General features: G+C 54.9%; 6 protein-coding genes across 6 annotated transcripts; 2 read left to right on the forward strand and 4 right to left on the reverse strand.

Moving 5' to 3' along the window:
- Nucleotides 1-1,656: 1,656 nt before the first annotated feature.
- GCG54_00008762 (tRNA threonylcarbamoyladenosine dehydratase) lies at nucleotides 1,657-3,283 on the reverse strand (the record flags this gene model as incomplete). The annotated part of the gene is made up of 3 exons (XM_045408721.1): nucleotides 1,657-2,123; nucleotides 2,172-3,048; nucleotides 3,107-3,283. The coding sequence occupies 3 exons, from the start codon at nucleotides 3,281-3,283 to the stop codon at nucleotides 1,657-1,659; spliced, it is 1,521 nt and encodes a 506-aa protein (XP_045266464.1).
- A 446-nt stretch (nucleotides 3,284-3,729) lies between these two features.
- GCG54_00008763 (uncharacterized protein) lies at nucleotides 3,730-5,385 on the forward strand (the record flags this gene model as incomplete). Its single annotated transcript, XM_045408722.1, has 1 exon — nucleotides 3,730-5,385. The coding sequence occupies one exon, from the start codon at nucleotides 3,730-3,732 to the stop codon at nucleotides 5,383-5,385; it is 1,656 nt and encodes a 551-aa protein (XP_045266465.1).
- Nucleotides 5,386-5,775: 390 nt separating this feature from the next.
- On the reverse strand, nucleotides 5,776-7,214 carry GCG54_00008764 (uncharacterized protein; the record flags this gene model as incomplete). Its single annotated transcript, XM_045408723.1, has 2 exons — nucleotides 5,776-7,099; nucleotides 7,147-7,214. The coding sequence occupies 2 exons, from the start codon at nucleotides 7,212-7,214 to the stop codon at nucleotides 5,776-5,778; spliced, it is 1,392 nt and encodes a 463-aa protein (XP_045266466.1).
- Nucleotides 7,215-7,817: 603 nt separating this feature from the next.
- On the reverse strand, nucleotides 7,818-8,282 carry GCG54_00008765 (30S ribosomal protein S14; the record flags this gene model as incomplete). Its single annotated transcript, XM_045408724.1, has 3 exons — nucleotides 7,818-7,880; nucleotides 7,939-8,110; nucleotides 8,176-8,282. The coding sequence occupies 3 exons, from the start codon at nucleotides 8,280-8,282 to the stop codon at nucleotides 7,818-7,820; spliced, it is 342 nt and encodes a 113-aa protein (XP_045266467.1).
- Nucleotides 8,283-8,764: 482 nt separating this feature from the next.
- GCG54_00008766 (Pre-mRNA-splicing factor ISY1) lies at nucleotides 8,765-9,554 on the reverse strand (the record flags this gene model as incomplete). The annotated part of the gene is made up of 2 exons (XM_045408725.1): nucleotides 8,765-9,496; nucleotides 9,552-9,554. 2 exons carry the CDS (start codon nucleotides 9,552-9,554, stop codon nucleotides 8,765-8,767), a joined length of 735 nt encoding a protein of 244 aa, XP_045266468.1.
- A 297-nt stretch (nucleotides 9,555-9,851) lies between these two features.
- GCG54_00008767 (ER membrane protein complex subunit 1) lies at nucleotides 9,852-12,808 on the forward strand (the record flags this gene model as incomplete). Its single annotated transcript, XM_045408726.1, has 2 exons — nucleotides 9,852-12,722; nucleotides 12,773-12,808. The coding sequence occupies 2 exons, from the start codon at nucleotides 9,852-9,854 to the stop codon at nucleotides 12,806-12,808; spliced, it is 2,907 nt and encodes a 968-aa protein (XP_045266469.1).
- Nucleotides 12,809-19,402: the final 6,594 nt, after the last annotated feature.

A 19,402-nucleotide genomic window follows, 5' to 3' on the forward strand; every position in this document is an offset into this window, starting at 1 on the left:
GAACATTAATAAAAGGGTCTCTCAGTCCGGTACCGTTTTAGCCCGACGAGGTCTTCGATATCTGGATGGTCGCGTCATCGAGTTGCTGTTTGCGACATGTGGATGCGCCGATAAGCTAGGGCTGAGCACGCTAAGCTCACAGCTTCTTCCGCTGTACAGCTGTCCGCGGGGTGCATTCCGCTGAGCTGGAATCCCTGCACCGACCAAGCCGAGGGAAGAGACGCCGACACTTACCATCTGTCGTTCTGTGCATCTTCAACTTCATCGCAGTTTTTCATGCATTCTCGCGTGAGCGGATGATGTCTAAAAATCAACGTAAATTGTACTGTAATGCATTCTCTCATACCTAAACAGAACCGCCACAGTATCCAGATTTCTAAGTCAACAGCTGCCACTTGACAGAAACACCAAGCACACAACTAAACCACACAACGAAAGGAAAATGCCCTCAGATTAGCTCTCTTATTGTTCTCACGGACAACGGCCGATGGGCTCCGCCAAAGTGACTGGATGTACCCTCGTGCTGTCTGCAAATTTGGCTTTTCGGACTCTGGGTCATCACCGGGCAATTCTGAATTCCTCGCTGCGCAGCCACTGGGCGAGCAGTTCTGAGATCTGTCTCCCGTTAGCAAGTGTCAACAGCGTCAAAGATTGAACTTACCGGCCAGCTCCGATTGAAAACTATATACGTGCTGTCATGCGCATAGTCGAGGCAAGCCACAACCCCGAAGGGGTCGCAGCCGTTGGCCAACGACCTTGCTTCTAGACTTGTTGCAATTTGTCGGTCATTGCGGCGCGTGATCTCAGAACGTGAGCAAGCCTAGAAGAGAAACGCAACGAGTTGTTCCCAGACTGGGGGAAACCCAGCTGGTGCCTGCTCAGATCTCTGTTCTTGGTGCTGGTCCTGTCACCAAATGGCGGGTTTCGTTAGAGACCACACCGTTCGGCGATCCCATAACCTTGTGAGAGTTGTCATCAGCGCAGACGATATTCTGAAAGCAGTAAGGGGATGGAAACGGTGGCTTGCTCGAAAAGTGGTGAGTGATCAGGAACAGAAACGACGTTGACGATCTCAGGCGCATCGGCAGGATGCTGCTTCCCGCTTGGGAGACAGCCACCCAGCGAGCGAGAGAGCACACGCGCTGGATTAGAGGCGCTTCGTGAAGAGGAATAAAAATGCTGGGAGTGATGGCATGGCTGGAAAGAAGCTCTCGAGCTGTCGCCGACCGAGTGCGTTGATCTAGAATCAAATGGTCAGTCTTGGGGCTCTGTGATGGCAGTAGCGATCCAAACGCAGGCTGGATGGCTAAACTGCCAGGACGCCCGACAAGTATTGTGCGACAAGTTCAATCATCTGAACTGCCTCGTAGATTCTCACGAGGTGCGCGACGTTTCGTTGTCAGGAAGCCTGGCAGAAGATGGAGGTGGATTGCCTTCGGTTGGTGCGCAAAAGAAGAAGGAACGCGACTGGACGCGACAAGCTTATGGGCTTGACCCACAGTGTAATATCCACCAACATACACAGCTCTACACACTGTATCCACCACCTAGGCAAGAACGGAGAGACTTCAAAAAGGGGCATGTATGTGCTTCGTTAGAATTGCACTAGTTTTTAATAGTTGGACATGGAATCATGATCAAATGACACTCTATCTTCTAAAGTCTATCCTTCTCCGCCTCGGCAGCCTCTTGCAACCTGGCCTCGACCCGCGCAATCACCTCCGCGTCGTACAAGTCCTCCAGGTTCTTCTCTCCGTTGAGATACTCCTTCTCGTGACGGAGAGCCTCGTCCCTCGTCATGCAGACCAGGTCGCGGAACCGGATGTTGGTCCACTTCTGCTGCTCGGAGCCCTCACCAATGACGAGCTTCGTCTTGCCCTCAGGCCTCTTCCACCGCACGAGCACGAGCCTGTTAATGAGACCGGTGACGGCGCTGCGGCCCTTCCAGAGCTCTTCGGTCAAGAAAGCGGCATCACCGAGGGAGACGGGGACCCGGATGCCCATGGATGCCTCGACGCCGTCTCGGTGCTTGACGAGGCGGGTCTCGGAGCCCTGGACGAAGCCGACGATGTCGCCGTAGAGCTTGTCGCGGTTCTTCGCCGGGACGTAGTCGAGGGGGTATCCTAGCTCACTGTTAGCCATGGTCTTGACATGGGTTGAATGTTTCTTACCTGAGATGCTAAGAATAACGTGGTTCGCGACAATGTATCCAAAAACGGCGGGCATGGTTCCAAGAACGGGGAGGATTCGCACTCTGAAGCTGGGAAGAACGCTGAGATCGCCAACGGTGCCCTTCTTGAACTCCTCCTCGGAGAGGGGCAGCAGAGCAGCCTTGCCTTCGGCCGCCACCTCGTTGGAGTACACGACAGGAATACCACTAGTCACACCAAGCAGCTTCAGCTTCCTGCGCGTAGCCCTCGAGAGACCGTCGTCGGTGCTGGCGCCGATGTCCGCAACGTTGATACGAGTAGGATCACCCTTGGCACCGGCGCCCATGCTGGAAATAACAGGAATCTGGTGGTCATGGCAGTACTTGAGCAGGGCAACCTTGGTGTCGATGTTGTCGATGGCGTCCACCACGAAGTCGGGCTTCTGGCCGTCCTCGGCCCACGGCGCGAGCAGCTCGGCAGCGACGTCCTTCTCGAACTTTTGGTTCTTGAGCTCGAAGCGGGCCCACGGGGTGATGGCGATGAGGCGGCGGTAGAGACACTGGACCTTGGGGATGCCGACGTCCGCGAGGGTGGCGACGGCGTGGCGGTTGAGGGAGCTGAGGGTGACCTGGTCGAAGTCGATGAGGCGGATCTTGGAGACGCCGGAGCGGGCGAGGGCGGCGGTGCAGTGGGAGCCGACGCCGCCGACGCCGACGACGACGACGAAGGCCGAGCGCAGCTTGCGGAGGCCGTCGTCCTTGAGGAAGACGCGGTTGCGGGCTAGTTGTTCCAGGATCAGTTCTTCGTCGAAGTCACCGGCTTGGGCGCGACGGGCCAGGGCTTGGTTGCGGGCATCCTCCTTGTCGACAGGGGGAGAGGCGCCGCCGTATGAAGTGAGCTTTTTAAAATGAGTTAGTCGTGAGGTTTTCAGTCACATATGGAGGGGTTGACTTTACATTTCCAGATGAGTCAACGGAGGCGGGGATGGAGTTTTTGAGGTCATGAATTCGTTCTTCTCGTTCGAACGCTTGGTAGCCGAAAATAAGACATGCTACCGTCGCGCCGGACAGTAGCGCTGTTGCTGCCAGTTGTATGTGCGGATTTGACGCCGCTTTGGAAAAAAGTGAAGACATTTTATACTCGTATGCTCATGATGAAAAAAGGGTATAGGGGAATTCCTGGCGAGTTTCGCTTGAGGAGAACAATTGAGACGGCAAGAAACCGAGCCGGTCTAACCTTCTATCAAACAGGTTGACCCTCTTGGAGTAGCAATTGGGTCTCAGTCGTGAAAATCAAAATGTTGCACCATCATCAGCGAGCAAGGTCAAAAAATGGATTTTCGGTCAATGGCCAATCAGACGAGACTAAAGTGTCCCGCGTCAGCGGGACCAGCACGGGGACCTTCCACCCCACTGCTTCCCCCCAGATTTCAATGGCACAACCAGACAAGGGCAGCTTCAAGATTTCCACGTCGAGCTCCTAGCAGCAAATCAACCCCACGATCCCGACCTCGCGAATTCACCCGTCCATGATTGGCACCCCCATCTGAACATAGCGAAAGGCCCCGCAGCAGCCGAAAATGCGCCAACGCCTCGCCCTCCGCCGGATCCTCCTCCAGAGGCTGTTCCGCCTGCAACAAACCACCCGCCCCTTCACGAGCAACACCGCCCTCACCGCGCGCAGCAGCACCACCCGCCCCCAGCTCCCCTTCCTCACGATACCCGTCACCAACCGCCCCCGCGCGCGCTACTTCACCACCGAGAAGAAGCGATGGCTGCGCTGGGAGGGCAGCCTCTTCCTGCGCTACAACGTCTCCATCTGGGGCGGCGCCGCCTGCGTTCTCGCCATCGTCTTCCTCCTCAACCAGGAGGCGCTCGAGAAGGAGTTCCCGACGCCGCATGAGTGGTCCATCCGCACGCGCATGTGGATCCGCGGGGCCAAGAGCGCGGCCGTCAACCCGCACCTGAGGAACGTCGACTGGGCAGAGGTCATCATCTCGTGTAAAGAGGCGCTGAGCATATTGGAGGACGTAGAACGCGACGGCAAGGGGATCAGGGAGCTCCTGGACGAGCCGTTGTCGATTGACGGGCTGGGCGCCGCTGGCAAGGATGTGTCGGCCAAGAGCGAGGAGTGGAGGAGGGGATACTACGAGGTTCTGATGCTGATGGCGCAGGGTCAGGAGCAGATGGACGGATGGGTAAAGGATCGAACGAGCAATCGTGTCTTCCCTCCCGAGATGGTCATCGGACCGTCAAATCCGCATCCCAAGCCGATCCCCCATGGGGTCGACAAGGCGCCCAGAGAGGAGGACTGCGAAGTCGCATTCGAGCCCGCGGAGAACACCTACCTGCGCATCTTGACAACGAAGGGCTTCACGAACCGCCAGAAGATGGACGCCGCGCTGGCATATGCGTCATTCCTTGATTTCAAGAGCATGTCCGATGCCGCGGAGAAGATGTACCAATGGGCCCTTGCCCTGGCCACGGAGACTGCCTCCGCCTCGCTGGTTGACGGACGCACATACACTATCAACGACAAGACGACACCACCCTCCGAGAACGTTCTGACCGTCTTGACGTCGATCGCCACGCACAAGGCGAGGAGCGGCGACGTCAACGCGGCGCTGCCCATCTTCATCTCCGTCCTCCGCGCTCGCCGCGCCCTTCCCACGACGCCTCTGCCGGGCCAGGAGCGCCCGCAAGAGGTCCCCATGTCTCTGTGGCAGAGAGTCTGGAACGCCGCCGCGGCGCCAAAGTACCCGCCCCCGCCTGATGACGGCTCCCGCCCGCCCTGGAGACATTCCAAGGAGCTTTGTGAGGAGGCCAGCCTGAACCTGTACATTGGCGAAATCCTCTTCGCGACGAAGGACGCCAAGGCGAACCGCGAGGAGGGCCTGGCTTGGACGAGAGACGCTGTCGACCTTGCTGAGGAACAGCTCCGCAAGGTCGGCACGGTTGGCGGCGACAGGGAGGCTCGCCAGACGTGTCGCGAATGTTTGGGTGTTGGACTGGAGAACTGGTCTGCTATGGTGGCGAAGCTTGCCAAAGAGGAGGAGGCGAAGAAGAATGCCGCGCCTACTAAGTCTACGTTCGGATTCTGGAGCGAGGCCAAGACGGTTGATGGACGGTGGGCTGCGGAGCAAGACGTTGTCACAGAGAGGATACGCCGCACCAGGGAGCTCCTAGTGAATGTTGAGCCGCCTGCTGCTGGGCTTGCATCACTGCTTCGGGCGTAAGACTTGTGGGCACTCTGTGCTGCTGTAAAATATTGTTCAACATCACACACTCAAAATGCAGAGCCATGATACCAAGAAATTCGATTCCCTATCTATGCCCTATGACTGTGTACTGCAGCTTTGCAGAGAGCAGATGAGCACCGCCAACCACACCATCCTCGGCTGAGCCCCAGAACACTCTATTGCTGGGAGTTGGATGCTGCGCTGTTCCATGCGTCCCCTCAATGACAGCCTTCTATCTGAAAACACACTCCATCACTCCTTCCCTCCCGTGCGAAATTGGCCTTGCGTGTGAGGAAGTCTATGCATGTGCCCGTCCTGGCCTACTGATATGCCGGGTGTGAAGCCTTAGACCGCGATAGGAGCTGGAGCTGCACGACCTGAAATATCCTAGCGTTCAGCTCTCTGCAACAACTGCTCCTCCTCGTCGTCGCCGTCGTCGTTGTTGGTTCCGAGCTGCTTCTGAACCTGAGCCTCCATGTGAAGCTCCAGTTCTTCGAGGGCCTTGGCTTGCTCGGCAACCTCCTTGGGCACGGCGTATCCGATGCTGGGCTTCGCATACTCCGGCATCTGTTCCCACATCTTGTCGAAGGAGGAAGTGGTCGCGGCCCACTCCTCGTCGGTAGGCATGGCCGGGTTGACGGGAACGATCTCAGGGTGGCGGTAATCAGGTCCTGCCTTGGCAACCTCTTCAAGCCAGGCGAGAATCGGGACGCGGCTGGTGATGAGCATCAACTCAATGTAGTAGACCTCGCCAGAAGAGAAGACGGTGCAGCCATGTTGGGTGAATGAAGCCGTGTTGGGGTTGCCACCGGGCTTCGCAACGGGCGTCATGGCGGCAGCCTCATCCGTAATGTAGGCTCGACCGCGGCGGACGAGGAGATCCTTGAGGGGTTCGTGAGAAAGCTCGTCGGCGCTGGTGCTGCAGCCGATGGCCGAAAGTGTGTTGATTCTCTTGCCGATAGCATCAAAGGTGCCAGGGTTGTCGAGGGCCTTCATGATGTGGTCGGCGCTCAGACCGATGCCGATGATGTCGATGGAAGCAGTCGCATTGGTGATGGCGGGGATAGCCTCGTCGAGGACGTACTGAATGTGCGCCAGCGGGTGCTCGTTCTTGGGAATGGCATGGACCTTGGGGTTGTGAGCGCGGCCGTGGTGAACCATGCTTGCCATCGGAACAGCGCAGGCCGAGACGGGGCTCAGAGGCTTCTGTCCCTCAGGCCACCACCACAGCTCGCCGGCGTTGGCAAGAATGATACCAGGAGGGGAAGGATCGGTGGCAGAGGATCGCTGCTTGAGTAGCTCCCGGACGATGGAGACCATGCTGCCCTTATCGATTCCGCCAGATCTATTGGCGACGCGAAGAGCCACATTGCCGAGATCCTGGCAAGGCTCGCCGAAAATGACGACGACGCGGGAGGCAGTGGAGAGATTGCCACTGGTGAAGATGGGCACGTGGGGAGAAGTGGCCGGGGTGCCAAGAGGAAGGAGCGTCTTACTCATGCCGAGATTCTCGAGGCGCTCGTGGACGACATCGCGGATGGCCTCTGTGCGGACATTAGTAAAATTGGCAGGAAGTGGTCTGCAATGGGACTTGCCATTGAAGTGGAAACGCTGGCGGTCGTTTACGCGCTCGTTCTTGGTAAGGAAGTACTTGAAGTAGAAGCTGGGGTCTCCGATCTTATGAATCTCATCATCAATGTCGACGAAGTAGCTGCTGGTATTAGCTTCACCTGAGCGAACGCAAAGGCAGGCGCTTACCCAAGCTTCGTGATGTCCGAGGGGAACACAGGGTCCTCGGGTAGAGCAGACCAGCGGCGGCGGAACATGATTGCTGGTGGCAATGTTGATAGTTGCCAGATGGTCTGGTCGAGTCAGAAGGAAGTCTGGCTGACCTCGAGATTATTGAGGTTGCCTTGTGAAGTGGGAAGAGAGGGAGAAGATCCGAGGAATGACAGATTAGAAAATATGAGAAAATATTGGAAAGAACTGGCGGAGGACTTGATTGGTTTGTGTGGTGCCCCGAAAGTGTGACGGAAGGTGAAAGTGAAAGTGTGGTAGATCGGGTTGTTGTTTGTAGAGGATGGAAGCAAGAGGCTGCTTTGTGTAGATATACCTATCCAGTCGACAAGCAGAAAACGGGAAATCACAAGCCTGGCTGTTCCTTCTGCAAAAGCTTTTGGAGACCAAAAGGAAACTGCAAACAATCACATACCCGGAACAAATGGGAGTTGTGCATTTTACTTGTTTTGGTATCTGTACATATCCTTCTCAGATCCGGGAAGCTGCGACCAAAACGCCAGTCCCTCGTCTATACGTCGCTCAAACTTGATTGAAGTCTACTTCGTTTGAAGAGCTTCTCAATCATGTTTGTATCGTACACAGGCACTCTCGTGCCATAATCGTCGAATCGTCTCCTTCCACCCGTCCGTTTACCAACTGGCCCTCTTCACACCAGGCAGGTTGCCCTCGTAGGCCTGCATACGGAAGTTGTACTGCGATCGCGTTAGAAACTATGCCCCGATCCCCAGAATCGCCGGCTTTTCGACATACCCTCGTCATCTTGAAGTCACGGAAGACACCCCTTGACTTGCCTCCCAGGATGCAGCGGTTGCGGATCTGAGTCGAGCGGGTGTAGGAGTGCATCTGCGACAGCTGGAGCTGCGCCTCGGCGCGCACGCGAGGAGGGAGGGTCGCGTTGCGGATGATGTGACGGAGAGCTTGCCTGCAGCGACCGCAAATGTCAGTCCTCTGGCCTCCGCAATTTCGACGGTGCTCGGTGGTGCTCACCTCTCGGGCTCGTGCTCCATGAAGACCTGGCGCTTGGTGTGGTCACGAATCGTCCGGATGTTGACGAAACAGCCCAGGTCGAGCTTCTTGGCACGGAACATTGACATTTTGGCGGCGTTGGGGGAATTGGGCGGCGACGATGATGTCGATAATCGTGATGTTCGAGAAGTTCAGTCGAGAGCTCGCGCAGAATTGAAGATCCGTCACGTGGTGTCGGTGCGGGTGCTTATCTTATCAGTCACCGAGAGCTCACCGAAAATGGGTAGCCCAAGCAATCTGCGGAGAAATTCAATGCTACCTAAGCACTATTACCCGACCATCGAACGAACGCAATGCGAACCACGCTACATAGTGCGCACACTTGGTCTCGTAAGGCAACCGCTAGTATTGCGATTGAGATGTGACGGAAATGATTTTGGTATTGAATAGCCATTGACCCCCGGAACGCCAGCCGTCGTCGCAGTCTATATCTGGACGTCCAACAGAAATACAAGTACACCACCACATCGTCTCCAGAATATCCTTTTCCCCTCGGCAAATTATCAGATTTGTCGTTGTACGCAGAAGAGGAGAGCGCCGCGCCATATTGCTATAATTGGTCCAGGAGCTTCTGCCGTCTCCTGTTAATCAACTCTTCTTGCACCTCCTCCAATGTTGGCAACACCCAACCCTTGCCGTCCCCTGCGTCGCCTGGCAGTGGCTCCCAATCTTCTGGCGCTTGCTGCTTTCCAGACTTTGCCATGTGTTCGAATGCTTCCTCCTCCTTGGCAGCTTCGTACGCGAGCAAGTCCTTGTCCTCCTCGTCTGGCGCGTAGCCATAGTATGCCGCATCGACCTGTTTCCGCAGGTCATCCCTGGTCTCCAGCGGTCTCTCGTCGCTCGCTTTCGCCTTTGCTGCTTCGAATAGCTCCTTGACTCCCGGGAGGTCTCGCGCGCGTCCAAAGTAGCGGTAGCCTTTGCCGCCGCCGGGTATCTCACGTCCTTGCTCGTCGTATATCTTGCCGCCTCCGCGCATGTAATTCGGTCCTCCCAGATTTCGTATTTGCACCTCCCACATGTACTTCTCCCGCATGAGCTTGTTGATCTCGTCGTTGAGGTCGCGGATTTGGTAGTCGCTAAGGGCCGGGTCTTGGATCTTGGAGACCTTGCGCGAGATCTCCTTGAGCACCTGACCACGCCATTTTTCGCAGGAGGGTATGGAGTCGACTTCGGTGATTACTCTTGGCCGTCTTGTTCTGCCAATGTCGATGATTCCGAGGTCTGCAGCCTGTGCTTCTCTGAATCGAAACAGCATAGACTGCGCCTTCTCCGAATTTCGCGCCTGCAAATCATGTTAGCGCTCTAGTGCTGCATACAGAATACTTTGGTTTACTTACCATTTTGACAGCTTTGGGGCCGGAGAGGCGTCAGGGTTCCTGGAATGGGAGTCGGGTTCGCGCTGGAGGTGAAAGTCGCGGAGGAGCAGTTGCAACTTTCCATTGAAGGTAATGCGCCAACCTCTCCACGGAAGCACAGGCCACCATGCACCCAATCAGCCAACGGCTTAGGTACTTTGGTGGGGCTAAGCTGCCCGCGCTGCTGTATCCGTACTGAACAGTGTGACGTCCCAGCTTAATAGTACATCTGGACATTTCTGGAGCTATCAACAGCTCGCGCGACTTCAGACCAACCCCACGATGCGCCTTCCGACGCTGCTTCTCGCAGCCTCATCTCTGGTAGGCGCGGTGTTCGTCGACGAAGTCGGCGACATCGATTACCACCATAAACTTATCGGCGTGCCTCAGGTCGAGACGACCTTCTTCCACAAGCCCAGGAAGGACGACAAGGCTTCTCTCCTGTACTCCTTGAGCGACGTCGGCGTTGTCGGAGCCGTCAACCCGAGCAATGGCGCCGTAGTATGGCGTCAATTCCTCACTGGAAACATCACGAACGGTGGTGGACATTTGCGAGCGGCCGAGGGCGAGGACTGGGTGGTCTCTGCGTATGGCAACACCGTACAGGCTTGGAACGCCATGTCGGGCAGAAGCGTGTGGTGGACCGATTTCACGGGCGACATAAGGGATTTGGAGGTCATGGAGCTGACAGAGAACGGGCGCAAAGACGTGCTGGCGCTTTTTGAGGAGGAGGATGGATCTTCGACCCTGAGACGGCTCAATGGAAAGGATGGAAGCGTCGTCTTCGAGTTCCACGACACGAGCAAGACCGTTCCCCTACAGGTTTCGAACAACATCGAAAAGATCTTCGTGGTCAGCCTCTATGGTTCTGCCAACTCGTACGGTGTTCGTGTGTCAGTTCATGACACGGTTGATGGCCGGCGCGTTGACGACATCAGCCTTGGCTCGAAGGGCGATGTCCAGACCAAGGAGGATCTCCTGCTCGTTGGTGCCAACTCGGCATCTCCCATCATTGCCTGGACCGATGCTGCGCACTCGAAGCTTAAAGTCAACGTCCTTGGTACCAAGACCAAGCAGGAGTTTCCTCTGCCTGCTGACACGCTCGAGGTGGCCATCCATGCCCCTCATCACCTCCAGGCTGAGCCGCATTTCCTGGTCCACAGCAGGACGAAGGCTGGCAACAAGGGCGAGGTTTACCATATCAACATCAAGAACAACGCCATCGCCAGGGACCACGAACTTCCTCTGTTGCCAGGCCTTGGCGCGTTCTCTACCAGCTCTGAGGGCGCCAACGTCTGGTTCACGCGCATTACTGAGGAGGAGGTTATCCTGACGTCTTCCAGCTCTCATGCCATTTTGGGCCGTTGGCCATACAAGGCCGGCACCGAAAGCGTCTCTGCTATTCATGCCGTTTCGGAGGTTATCAAGAAGGCTGGCGACAACTTCGCCGTCCGATGCGCCGCCGTTACCACTTCAGATGATTGGCTGCTTGTTCGTAACGGCGAACAGGCTTGGAGCCGCCCTGAGGGCCTGACCGGCGGTGTCGCCGCGGCCTTTGCTGAGATTCCCGAGAGCGAGGACCTGGCCAAGACCCTCGAGGCCGAGGCTCACAGCAGCATTCTGTCCGCGTACATTCACCGTGTCACCCGCCACATCGACGACCTTGCCTACCTTCCTGACTACCTTGCCTCAATCCCTCAACGTCTTGTCAGCAGCATCACCGGTGCCGAAGTCTCCAAGACTGAAGGCCTCTCTCGCGATGCCTTCGGCTTCAACAAGTTGGTTGTCTTGGCCACCCGTCGCGGCAAGCTCTTTGGCCTTGACGTTGGCAAGCATGGCAAGGTCATTTGGAAGCTCGACGCGTTCAAGATCCCCCGCGGATCTTCCTGGGACGTGAAGGGCATCTTTGTCGAGGATGCCAAGTCCCACGTCACCGTCCGCGGCTTCCACGGTGAATACGTCGTCGCCAAAACCGATACCGGTAAGATGGTTGATGTCATGCCCGAGGGTTCCTGGGCGCAAACCCAGGCTGCCGCTATTGTGGACAGCCCCTCTGGCCCGTGGCTTGCCCCGGTTGGTATTGGCGGTGCCATCGGCGATGTTCCTGCTGCTTGGGCTCCCAAGCAGACTGTTGTTGTCCGTGGTACAAACGGCGAGCTCAAAGGACTTACTTACATCAACGAGGACGGCACTGCGAAGGAGCAAGTCGCCTGGGAATTTGCACCGCCGGCCGGGTATGAGATTGTCAACATCGCCACCCGACCTGTCCATGACCCCATCGCATCTATCGGTAGAGTTCTCGGCGACAGAAAGGTCAGATACAAGTATTTGAACCCCAACACCATCGTCGTCTCTACAGTCAACGCCGCCAAGTCGACTCTCAGCGTGTCTCTCCTCGACTCTGTTTCCGGAGAGGTCCTTCACTCTACTTCTTACGAGGGTGTTGACACCAATAAGAACGTTGAGTGTACCCTCTCTGAGAACTGGTTTGTGTGCACTTTCTTCGGCGAGTACGCCCTGAAGGACGATGCTGGACAGCCCCAATCTGGCCAGTCCCTCAAGGGCTACCAGATCGTCGTCTCGGACTTGTACGAAAGTGACTACGCAAACGACCGCGGCCCGCTCGGCGATGCTGCTAACTTCTCCTCCACCGACCCCGTCGAGACCCCCACCGGTGCTCCTCTTCCTTCCGTCATCAGTCAGGCTTGGATTTTGTCTGCCCCCTTGGCTGCTCTGGCCGTCACTCAGACCCGACAGGGCATCACCAGCCGCCATGTCCTTGGCTACCTGCCACAGTCTCACGCCATCGTGGGCTTGCCTCGCCAGCTTCTGGAGCCGCGTCGCCCTGTCGGACGTGACCCTACCCCCGCCGAGATGGAGGCCGAGGGCTTGGTCAGATACCACCCAGCCTTGGAGATCGACCCCAGACAGGTCATCACCCACCAGCGCGATGTCATCGGCATCCAGAAGATCATCACTTCTCCCACAATTGTCGAGAGCACCAGTCTGATCTTCTCCTTCGGTGTTGATGTATTCGGCACCCGCGCCACTCCTAGCTTTGCCTTTGACATTCTCGGAAAGGGCTTCAACAAGATTAGCCTGATTTCGACCGTGCTTGCCCTCACCGTCGGTGTTGCTGTGTTGGGCCCCATTGTGAGTTAACCCAAGCCTAGGCACGCATGATTTTGACTAACAGTATGCAGGTCCGCAGGAAGCAGACGAACATGAGATGGGCATAAATAGTGTATGATATGACATGACATAATAAAGTCTTACGAGTTTGAGTCAACTGTCTGCCCCTTGTTTGCCTCATGCGCTTCCATCGTGTCGCGATGATTGTCCTGGTACTCTGACATCTGTCTTTGCTCATTCTAGCGCCATAGAAGGCCTTCACGTGACGTTACTTTGATTCTTGTCACCTTGCCACATCTTTCATTGACACAAGTGTGCGGGACTGTTGCAGTAAGCCAGTGTTAGGTCCGGAAGAGACTCGGCGGTCTATTATTGAGTGGGTAGACCTGACGTTCGCCGTCCTGGAGGAGCCCTGCGATGTAAATCTTGGTGAGCAATGTATCTGTACATTTACATGTAGTGTTGATCAGAAGGAACCTCCTTTGGACCTTCATCTCATCAACTTGAAGGTGGATCAGGTTGCTTTCGATGACATGGCCTGTTCGCCGGTTGCAGGGTTTTCGCAAGAACACTACAGTTACGGAGGTTGGGGGGATGTTATTCAAAAAGATACCTACGAGAGCAAACTGCCAACCATATCAAGGGTTGCTACAGGTCACAAGTTATGGCATTTGTGTGATGAGTGTCAGGTTTCCCGTCAATCAATCCTGCGAACATACCTCATGGATCTGGTATGTTCACTGAAATCCCTACGATTCACCCTTGTCTGAACGTGTCTTCTACTAGGTGCTTCCCTACGTCAAGCCCAACTATTCCAAAGTCACCTTATCCGAGTTTACATCACCTGCGACCAGTATAAGCTCAGCTTTATCTTGATCTTGCGACTTCTCAACTTTCCGGAACGTTTTAGCCATTCAAGAGTCTCTCATGAAGCCTATCCAGGAACTCATTGGGATTCACCGGGGATGATCAAGATCTCAGTCTCCTGTGGACATGTTGGCAAATCGTCTGTAGAGGAACTAAGCTTAAACAGCTATCACCCTGTCAGATATTGGACGAAGATCCATGGAAGCATTCATCCTTCATCCCATCTCGCTGACCAGCCAGACCATCGTGGTCGCCGAGAACTGGCCCGCGGAACATGCACGACGGAACCTTGATTTCCACAGCACCATCCTTTTGAGGCCAGCACTGCCCCTGCTAGACTGTTCTCGAGTTCTTCAGCGATCTGTTTGGCATCCACAGACAATGATAGCGCAAGATCGGAGTATTGTACTCCCAGCTGCTGCTTTCACCTTGGTGGTCTCATCCCCTCGAGAACGTGTCGGATAATTCTCTACAGCTAGGATGACTCACGTCCCTTATCCGGGGATTATTCGAGGACCTCGTTAAGTCGTTGACGAGATCTACATAAAAAGGCAACTCCTGTCGCACATCGTGGCCCCAATCCAAAGCAGACACCATCTTGCTTGCCGAGGTAGCCGCACTAACTCATCAGGCAATTGTAATTTGAGATGTTTTCATACCGATGTGGCAGCTGCATGCGAGCCAAGGAAGCAACTGGTCACGATGGCATCATACAACCTCAACTGCATTGCTAGACTGGTTGCCTTGTTTTCCCATACCTGTGAAGACTTTTCCATTTTTCACGCGAAGTCCTTGTGAGGAGGACCAGTGTGTTGGAGGTGGGGGTTTCTACCAACACTTCTACCACGCAGAAGAATTTACAAACACGACCACAAGGATTAAGGTGCAATGCAGTGGGCACCAGTGCATTGTTGGGCTCAATATCAATGACCCAGATTGTTGAAACCGTTGGTCTGAGCCGACCACATCCAATTATTGGAACTGACTGTGCGGCACAGCGGATGTGAACTTTCAAGCAGCCGTTTCATCCAATACATCTCAGCAAACAGTGGTCTAGCATTTGACAGCGAGGGGGGTTGGGAGCTGGCGGGGTCGATTCAGCCTACGCTAGTTGTAAGTGGAATTCGGAAAGCGGCGGTGAGGACTGGAAGTCAACCTTGCCAGGCGGACGTTAATGCACAATAGGCACAAGTTCTCTTCACAGAACAGGAGCCAGAGCCCAGCTACCTCACGGGACAACTGGTATTGCAGGTCATGTGCTCAACCGGCGATGCTCCGGCCCGTGCCGTGGCCGTAGACACTGTGTTCACCGCTCTCACCGTGCGCATCGACAAGGTCCCCAGTCGTGCAAGGGTTTGGATAGGGGTAAGGCCTGTTCTCAACCTCGTCTTATTGCTACCCTGAGAATTCAAATACTCACCGACAAGCATCCCGCGATTTCCTGACCGACGAAGTAACAAGGGATGGCCATGCGAAGTGCTTTCTCAGCAGGCAGCTAAAACATCTGCACTGCTGCCTTGTATGGAGGACATTGGAAGAAGCGCATCGTATCCCGAAGTGCTTCCTTCCGCAATCCTCCGACGTCAGGCAACTCTCAGCTCTGCAGTCACGCTTCCTTCCGAGTGCCGGGTCTCCCAGGATCTTCTGAGAGTCCCGTCCCCCCCCTGTGAATGTAAATGTAAAGCCGCTACCGGACGAGAGATATCACAAGCTGAACTGTGCGTATGACGAAGGCATCTGGTTCATCGCGTCCCAGGTTGAGCGTCTGGAGTCCGACATGCGCTGCTCTCACCAATAGAGTTTCGTATGACCTCCGAGATTGTCTTGCCAACGCTCGCACAGGCCTATGGTTCATGCCAACTGTAACATTTCTTCACAGGACTGTGTTGCGGAGTGCCGAGGTCGTGCGCTGGGAAACGTTGTGTTCAGTTCTACGTGAGACGTCGTGCAGGACCATCGTTCGATGCTCGTGGCTCTGTGATACCGGCCTCATCTACCAACAGTCAGCTGTGCTTCATCTACACGATATGTGTCGGGCGGATTTCATAAAGAGTTGGGAGGAAGCGTTCGAGCCTTGGAAAGTTCTAGGATGATGAGGGTTGCCTCGTCGTCGATCGCAGTGCGAGGCGCTGACGGTTGGCATCGAGGACATGGAGTCTCACGATGGATCCTCCTCAAACGCCCGAGAATCCAGCTTCAGGATGCATTTGCATGGAGAATCCCCGCTTTGATCGGTTTGAATCCGTAGGTACTTACCGAAAACTGAGGCAGGCACAAGCTAGCCAGGAGAAGGCATCTGGTGCCTTACGAGGCGGTGGTTTCGCCCCTCAGACTTGTTGAACGCTGATCTCTGTCTGAGGGAAAGTTGTTGCCTTTGCGGAAGATCGCTGGATCTCACGCATCTCAGTTGTTGCTAGTCCTGTAGCTCCAGCCTACATATTGCGGATCGTTGTTGATGGGGTCAGATGTGTCTAGGCAGCATGGAAAATCCCCAGGGGCTGGCCGCCTCGCCCGGACCTTTTCGAATACTACCTTACGGATAAAGCAATAATGTTTTGCAGCACCTCTTATTCGTTTATTCCAGAACCAGTAAGCCGACAGCGCAGAGTAGGCTCACACTAGACCGGGTCCGCCTCGACCTGACAGAAACAGCTCACTTTGCAGTGGAAGATCTCCATCTGATAGGTCATCAATAACATAGCCCCACGAGTCAATTCGCTGTGAGAGGTCGACACAGGAAACGAGGGGCTTTGAATAACTTGCGGGACGATTCTGACACCAGCATCGTTCGCAGCCCAATGACACGAGGAGAGACGCCCTGGAAGAAATGGGTGGCTTATGTTCTCTCTGGACATGCTGGAAAGATCTTGGGTTTTGGGCCGTCACGCAAGCATACAGCCCTATTTCGGATCAGATAACGCGGCCAACATCCTCGTGACCCGCTCAATAAGAACACGTCTTCGTATGATAAATCGCCACGATATTAGAAAAGAAGGCAACCTCCGAGGCGACCTCAGCCGCAATGCGTGGCATGCCCTTTGCTGATAGTATCGTTGCCCGATCACTGCTAGAGATGACTCCTTCAGGCTATCTCGAAGTGAGGCTATGCGAAGCAGATGTTGGGTGGCACTTTGAATCCTGTAAGGAACCATGACTGGGTGAAGAATCGTTGGGTGCCAACTTTATGACGACAAGGCGTGAGAGGTGATGTTGAAACAGATTATACAAGCCACCTTCATGCGAAGAAAGGGTCATCTGGACTCGCAGGCTATTCGGTGTGCTGTCTACCGTGGGGTAGCCGGAAGCATGTACTACCTCGGTCAATGTTGCGTGGTAACACCCGGTGAAGAACCTGGGCAACTATATCAAGTGTAGTAGGAGAGGAACTGATTGGCGAGACCACAAAGTGCAAAAAGTCAGGTTGCAGAACACGTTTGATTCAAACCGCGACGGGCCGAATGTTTCAGCAGCGTAATGCATCCAAGCCCGCAGGACACACTGTCTGGTGTGCCGACCTGACGGGAATCATCTGCACGGTCCGGTGCCTAACTGTCCGATCAGCGAGGGGAGCAGCGGCGCCGAGGCCCGATAATTACGGGTACTTCCACAAAGATGCGCCGATGCCTTTCCCGGCGTCCGCCCGGGTAACACCGCATGGATATAATCAACCAGATAAACGTAACACAGACGCACTTTTGTCAAATGGAAGAAGGCACTGTCCCGATATTCCAAGTGTAATTTGTGATGCCGAAACACACCCATTTAAGCTAGCTTTGTTTTCTCCTCTGCAGGTAGCCTACGGTTCGGGTAGGTTTCGAAGCTCCAACGTGGAGTTCTATCAATAGTTGCTTTTATGCCACGGTAAGAGAGCCCCAGTCCGGTGAGTTCTTACTACCGCGGAATCCGGATATTGCCCTGGCGCCGAGGCATTGATAGGGGACCGGTGAGCTGTACGAAATTGGAAAAAGAAAAGAAACGTGTAGTGTCATCCCCCACCCTTGTTGGAATGCGTTGAAGGTTACTACACCACAAATTCCTTTCCTAGATTGGTTCTCCCTAGTATTTCGGTCCATTCTATGGCGTCAGGCAACGAGGCGAAGTGCTTCTCAGGGGGTTTCTAAGGGCGGCGCATGAAAGGGCCAGAACGAATTCAGTGGTGGTGACAAACAGCAGTGGAAAGGCGCGGTAGCGGTAGCCTTGGTTGGCTGGGACGCTCGCAGCATGTTGCAAGCCGCGCGCCAACAGTACCAAACAAACAGTCCTACAAAGGAAACGTGGGTACGAAGAGCAAATATTACGAGACAGCCATCTCTCAAACAGATATGAATTTGGTATCAAATACCCGCGACGTCTAGGAGCCGTTTGCGAGGCGACGAGGCTTCCAGTAACGGGACTTGGCCAAGGGTTTCAATGGATGTAATTGTCCTAGGCACTTGCAAGGCAGTCAACTCATGGGCGAAACAGAGAATAGACCAAGGGGCCAGGCAGCAAGACCCAGTGGTGCCTTGCAGGGACGATATGCATCGGGAAATTGAGAGGCATTCTTGCCTGCGATAGGACATGACGCCTTTCACTTGTTAAGGGTCGGGTAACCGCTGTGCCTAACACAAGGCTGATCTTGTTGGACCCCAAAGTAGGGATAATGTTGGATCCAAACGCCCGCAAATGTGTATTGTATGGCAGCATCAATGGCAACTGTGTCTCGGCCTGCTCCCCGGCCGGCTAAAGACATCAGAGCCAGAGGTTCGGGGGCAAGTAATCTGCCTGCCAGCCCTGGACGGAATGCTCGTTTCTCAAGGCCCCCTGTCAGATGTTGATTCTCCTTTGTCCCGATCGCATGCGGCAATACGAGCGTCAGATGTAATATAACGCAGGACCTGCTTGCTATGATGCCTAGCTCATTCATCTAATTGTATGGTTGCCTTTCGTGACATTCGCCCGGATTCGCGCGTTCGGTCGTCAGGCATCAGATGCCTCGACAAAGCCACGGGCCTTGTTGGCAGGCAAGGGTCGAAACCGGTCTGACCTCGAGGTCATTTTTTCGGTATCGCCTTAGACGGGATCTGTGTCGGTTCTGATCTTGAGACAGGTGATGAAGACATTCGTTCGGTGTGGGAAAATGCGAAGGCGGTCGGTTCGTGGGAGAATTAAGGTAACACGAAGCGATCTTCGTCAGCTCACAAAGCTTGATAACGGACGACGGTGCGAAGATTCCAGTCCATGTCTGGCCACGGTAAGGTGACAGTTGGAAACAGGTGATGTTTAAGGATAAGCGGGCATCGGCGAGGATAGGGGATCTCGGGGTCACCTGGCCTTCTTTCGGCTTGGGTTGATGTCGGAGAAAAAAAAGTCACCCGACTTCTAGGATCTGGGCAGAAATTCTGACTGTTTGTAGCAAGCTCAGGAGGACCTTCCGAGCGAAAGTGATTCAAAGGAGCACCTCATGGGCCCGGCCATATGGAACAGGAAACGGACAAGGATTCCTTTCGTGATATTGTGCTGAATTATTTCACCTATCTAATCTGGTCTTGAATGATGCGCCCGGGTAAAACGCGTCATGCCAAAGAATGGAGACGGATTAGACCTAGCCGTCCGACGACCTCGGACGCCTTGCTCAACGGTGAAGCGTGCGGCCCACTTTAAGATAGTTGCCTTTAACGCACTGGTTCGCATGGAACGGAACTCCGGGGTGGATGTTACATCGTGGTTTCCAACGTCTGCTACTCTGTACTTGCTCTATCAAAACCACAAAATTGACCCTGCCATGAGATAAGGTATGTGCTGAACAGCGTTTATTGTTGTTTTCTCACCCTTAAGGAAGAACCAAAAACAAA

This window comes from Colletotrichum gloeosporioides (assembly GCF_011800055.1).
Source record: "Colletotrichum gloeosporioides strain Lc1 chromosome Unknown consensus_30, whole genome shotgun sequence".
Lineage (NCBI taxonomy): Eukaryota > Fungi > Ascomycota > Sordariomycetes > Glomerellales > Glomerellaceae > Colletotrichum > Colletotrichum gloeosporioides.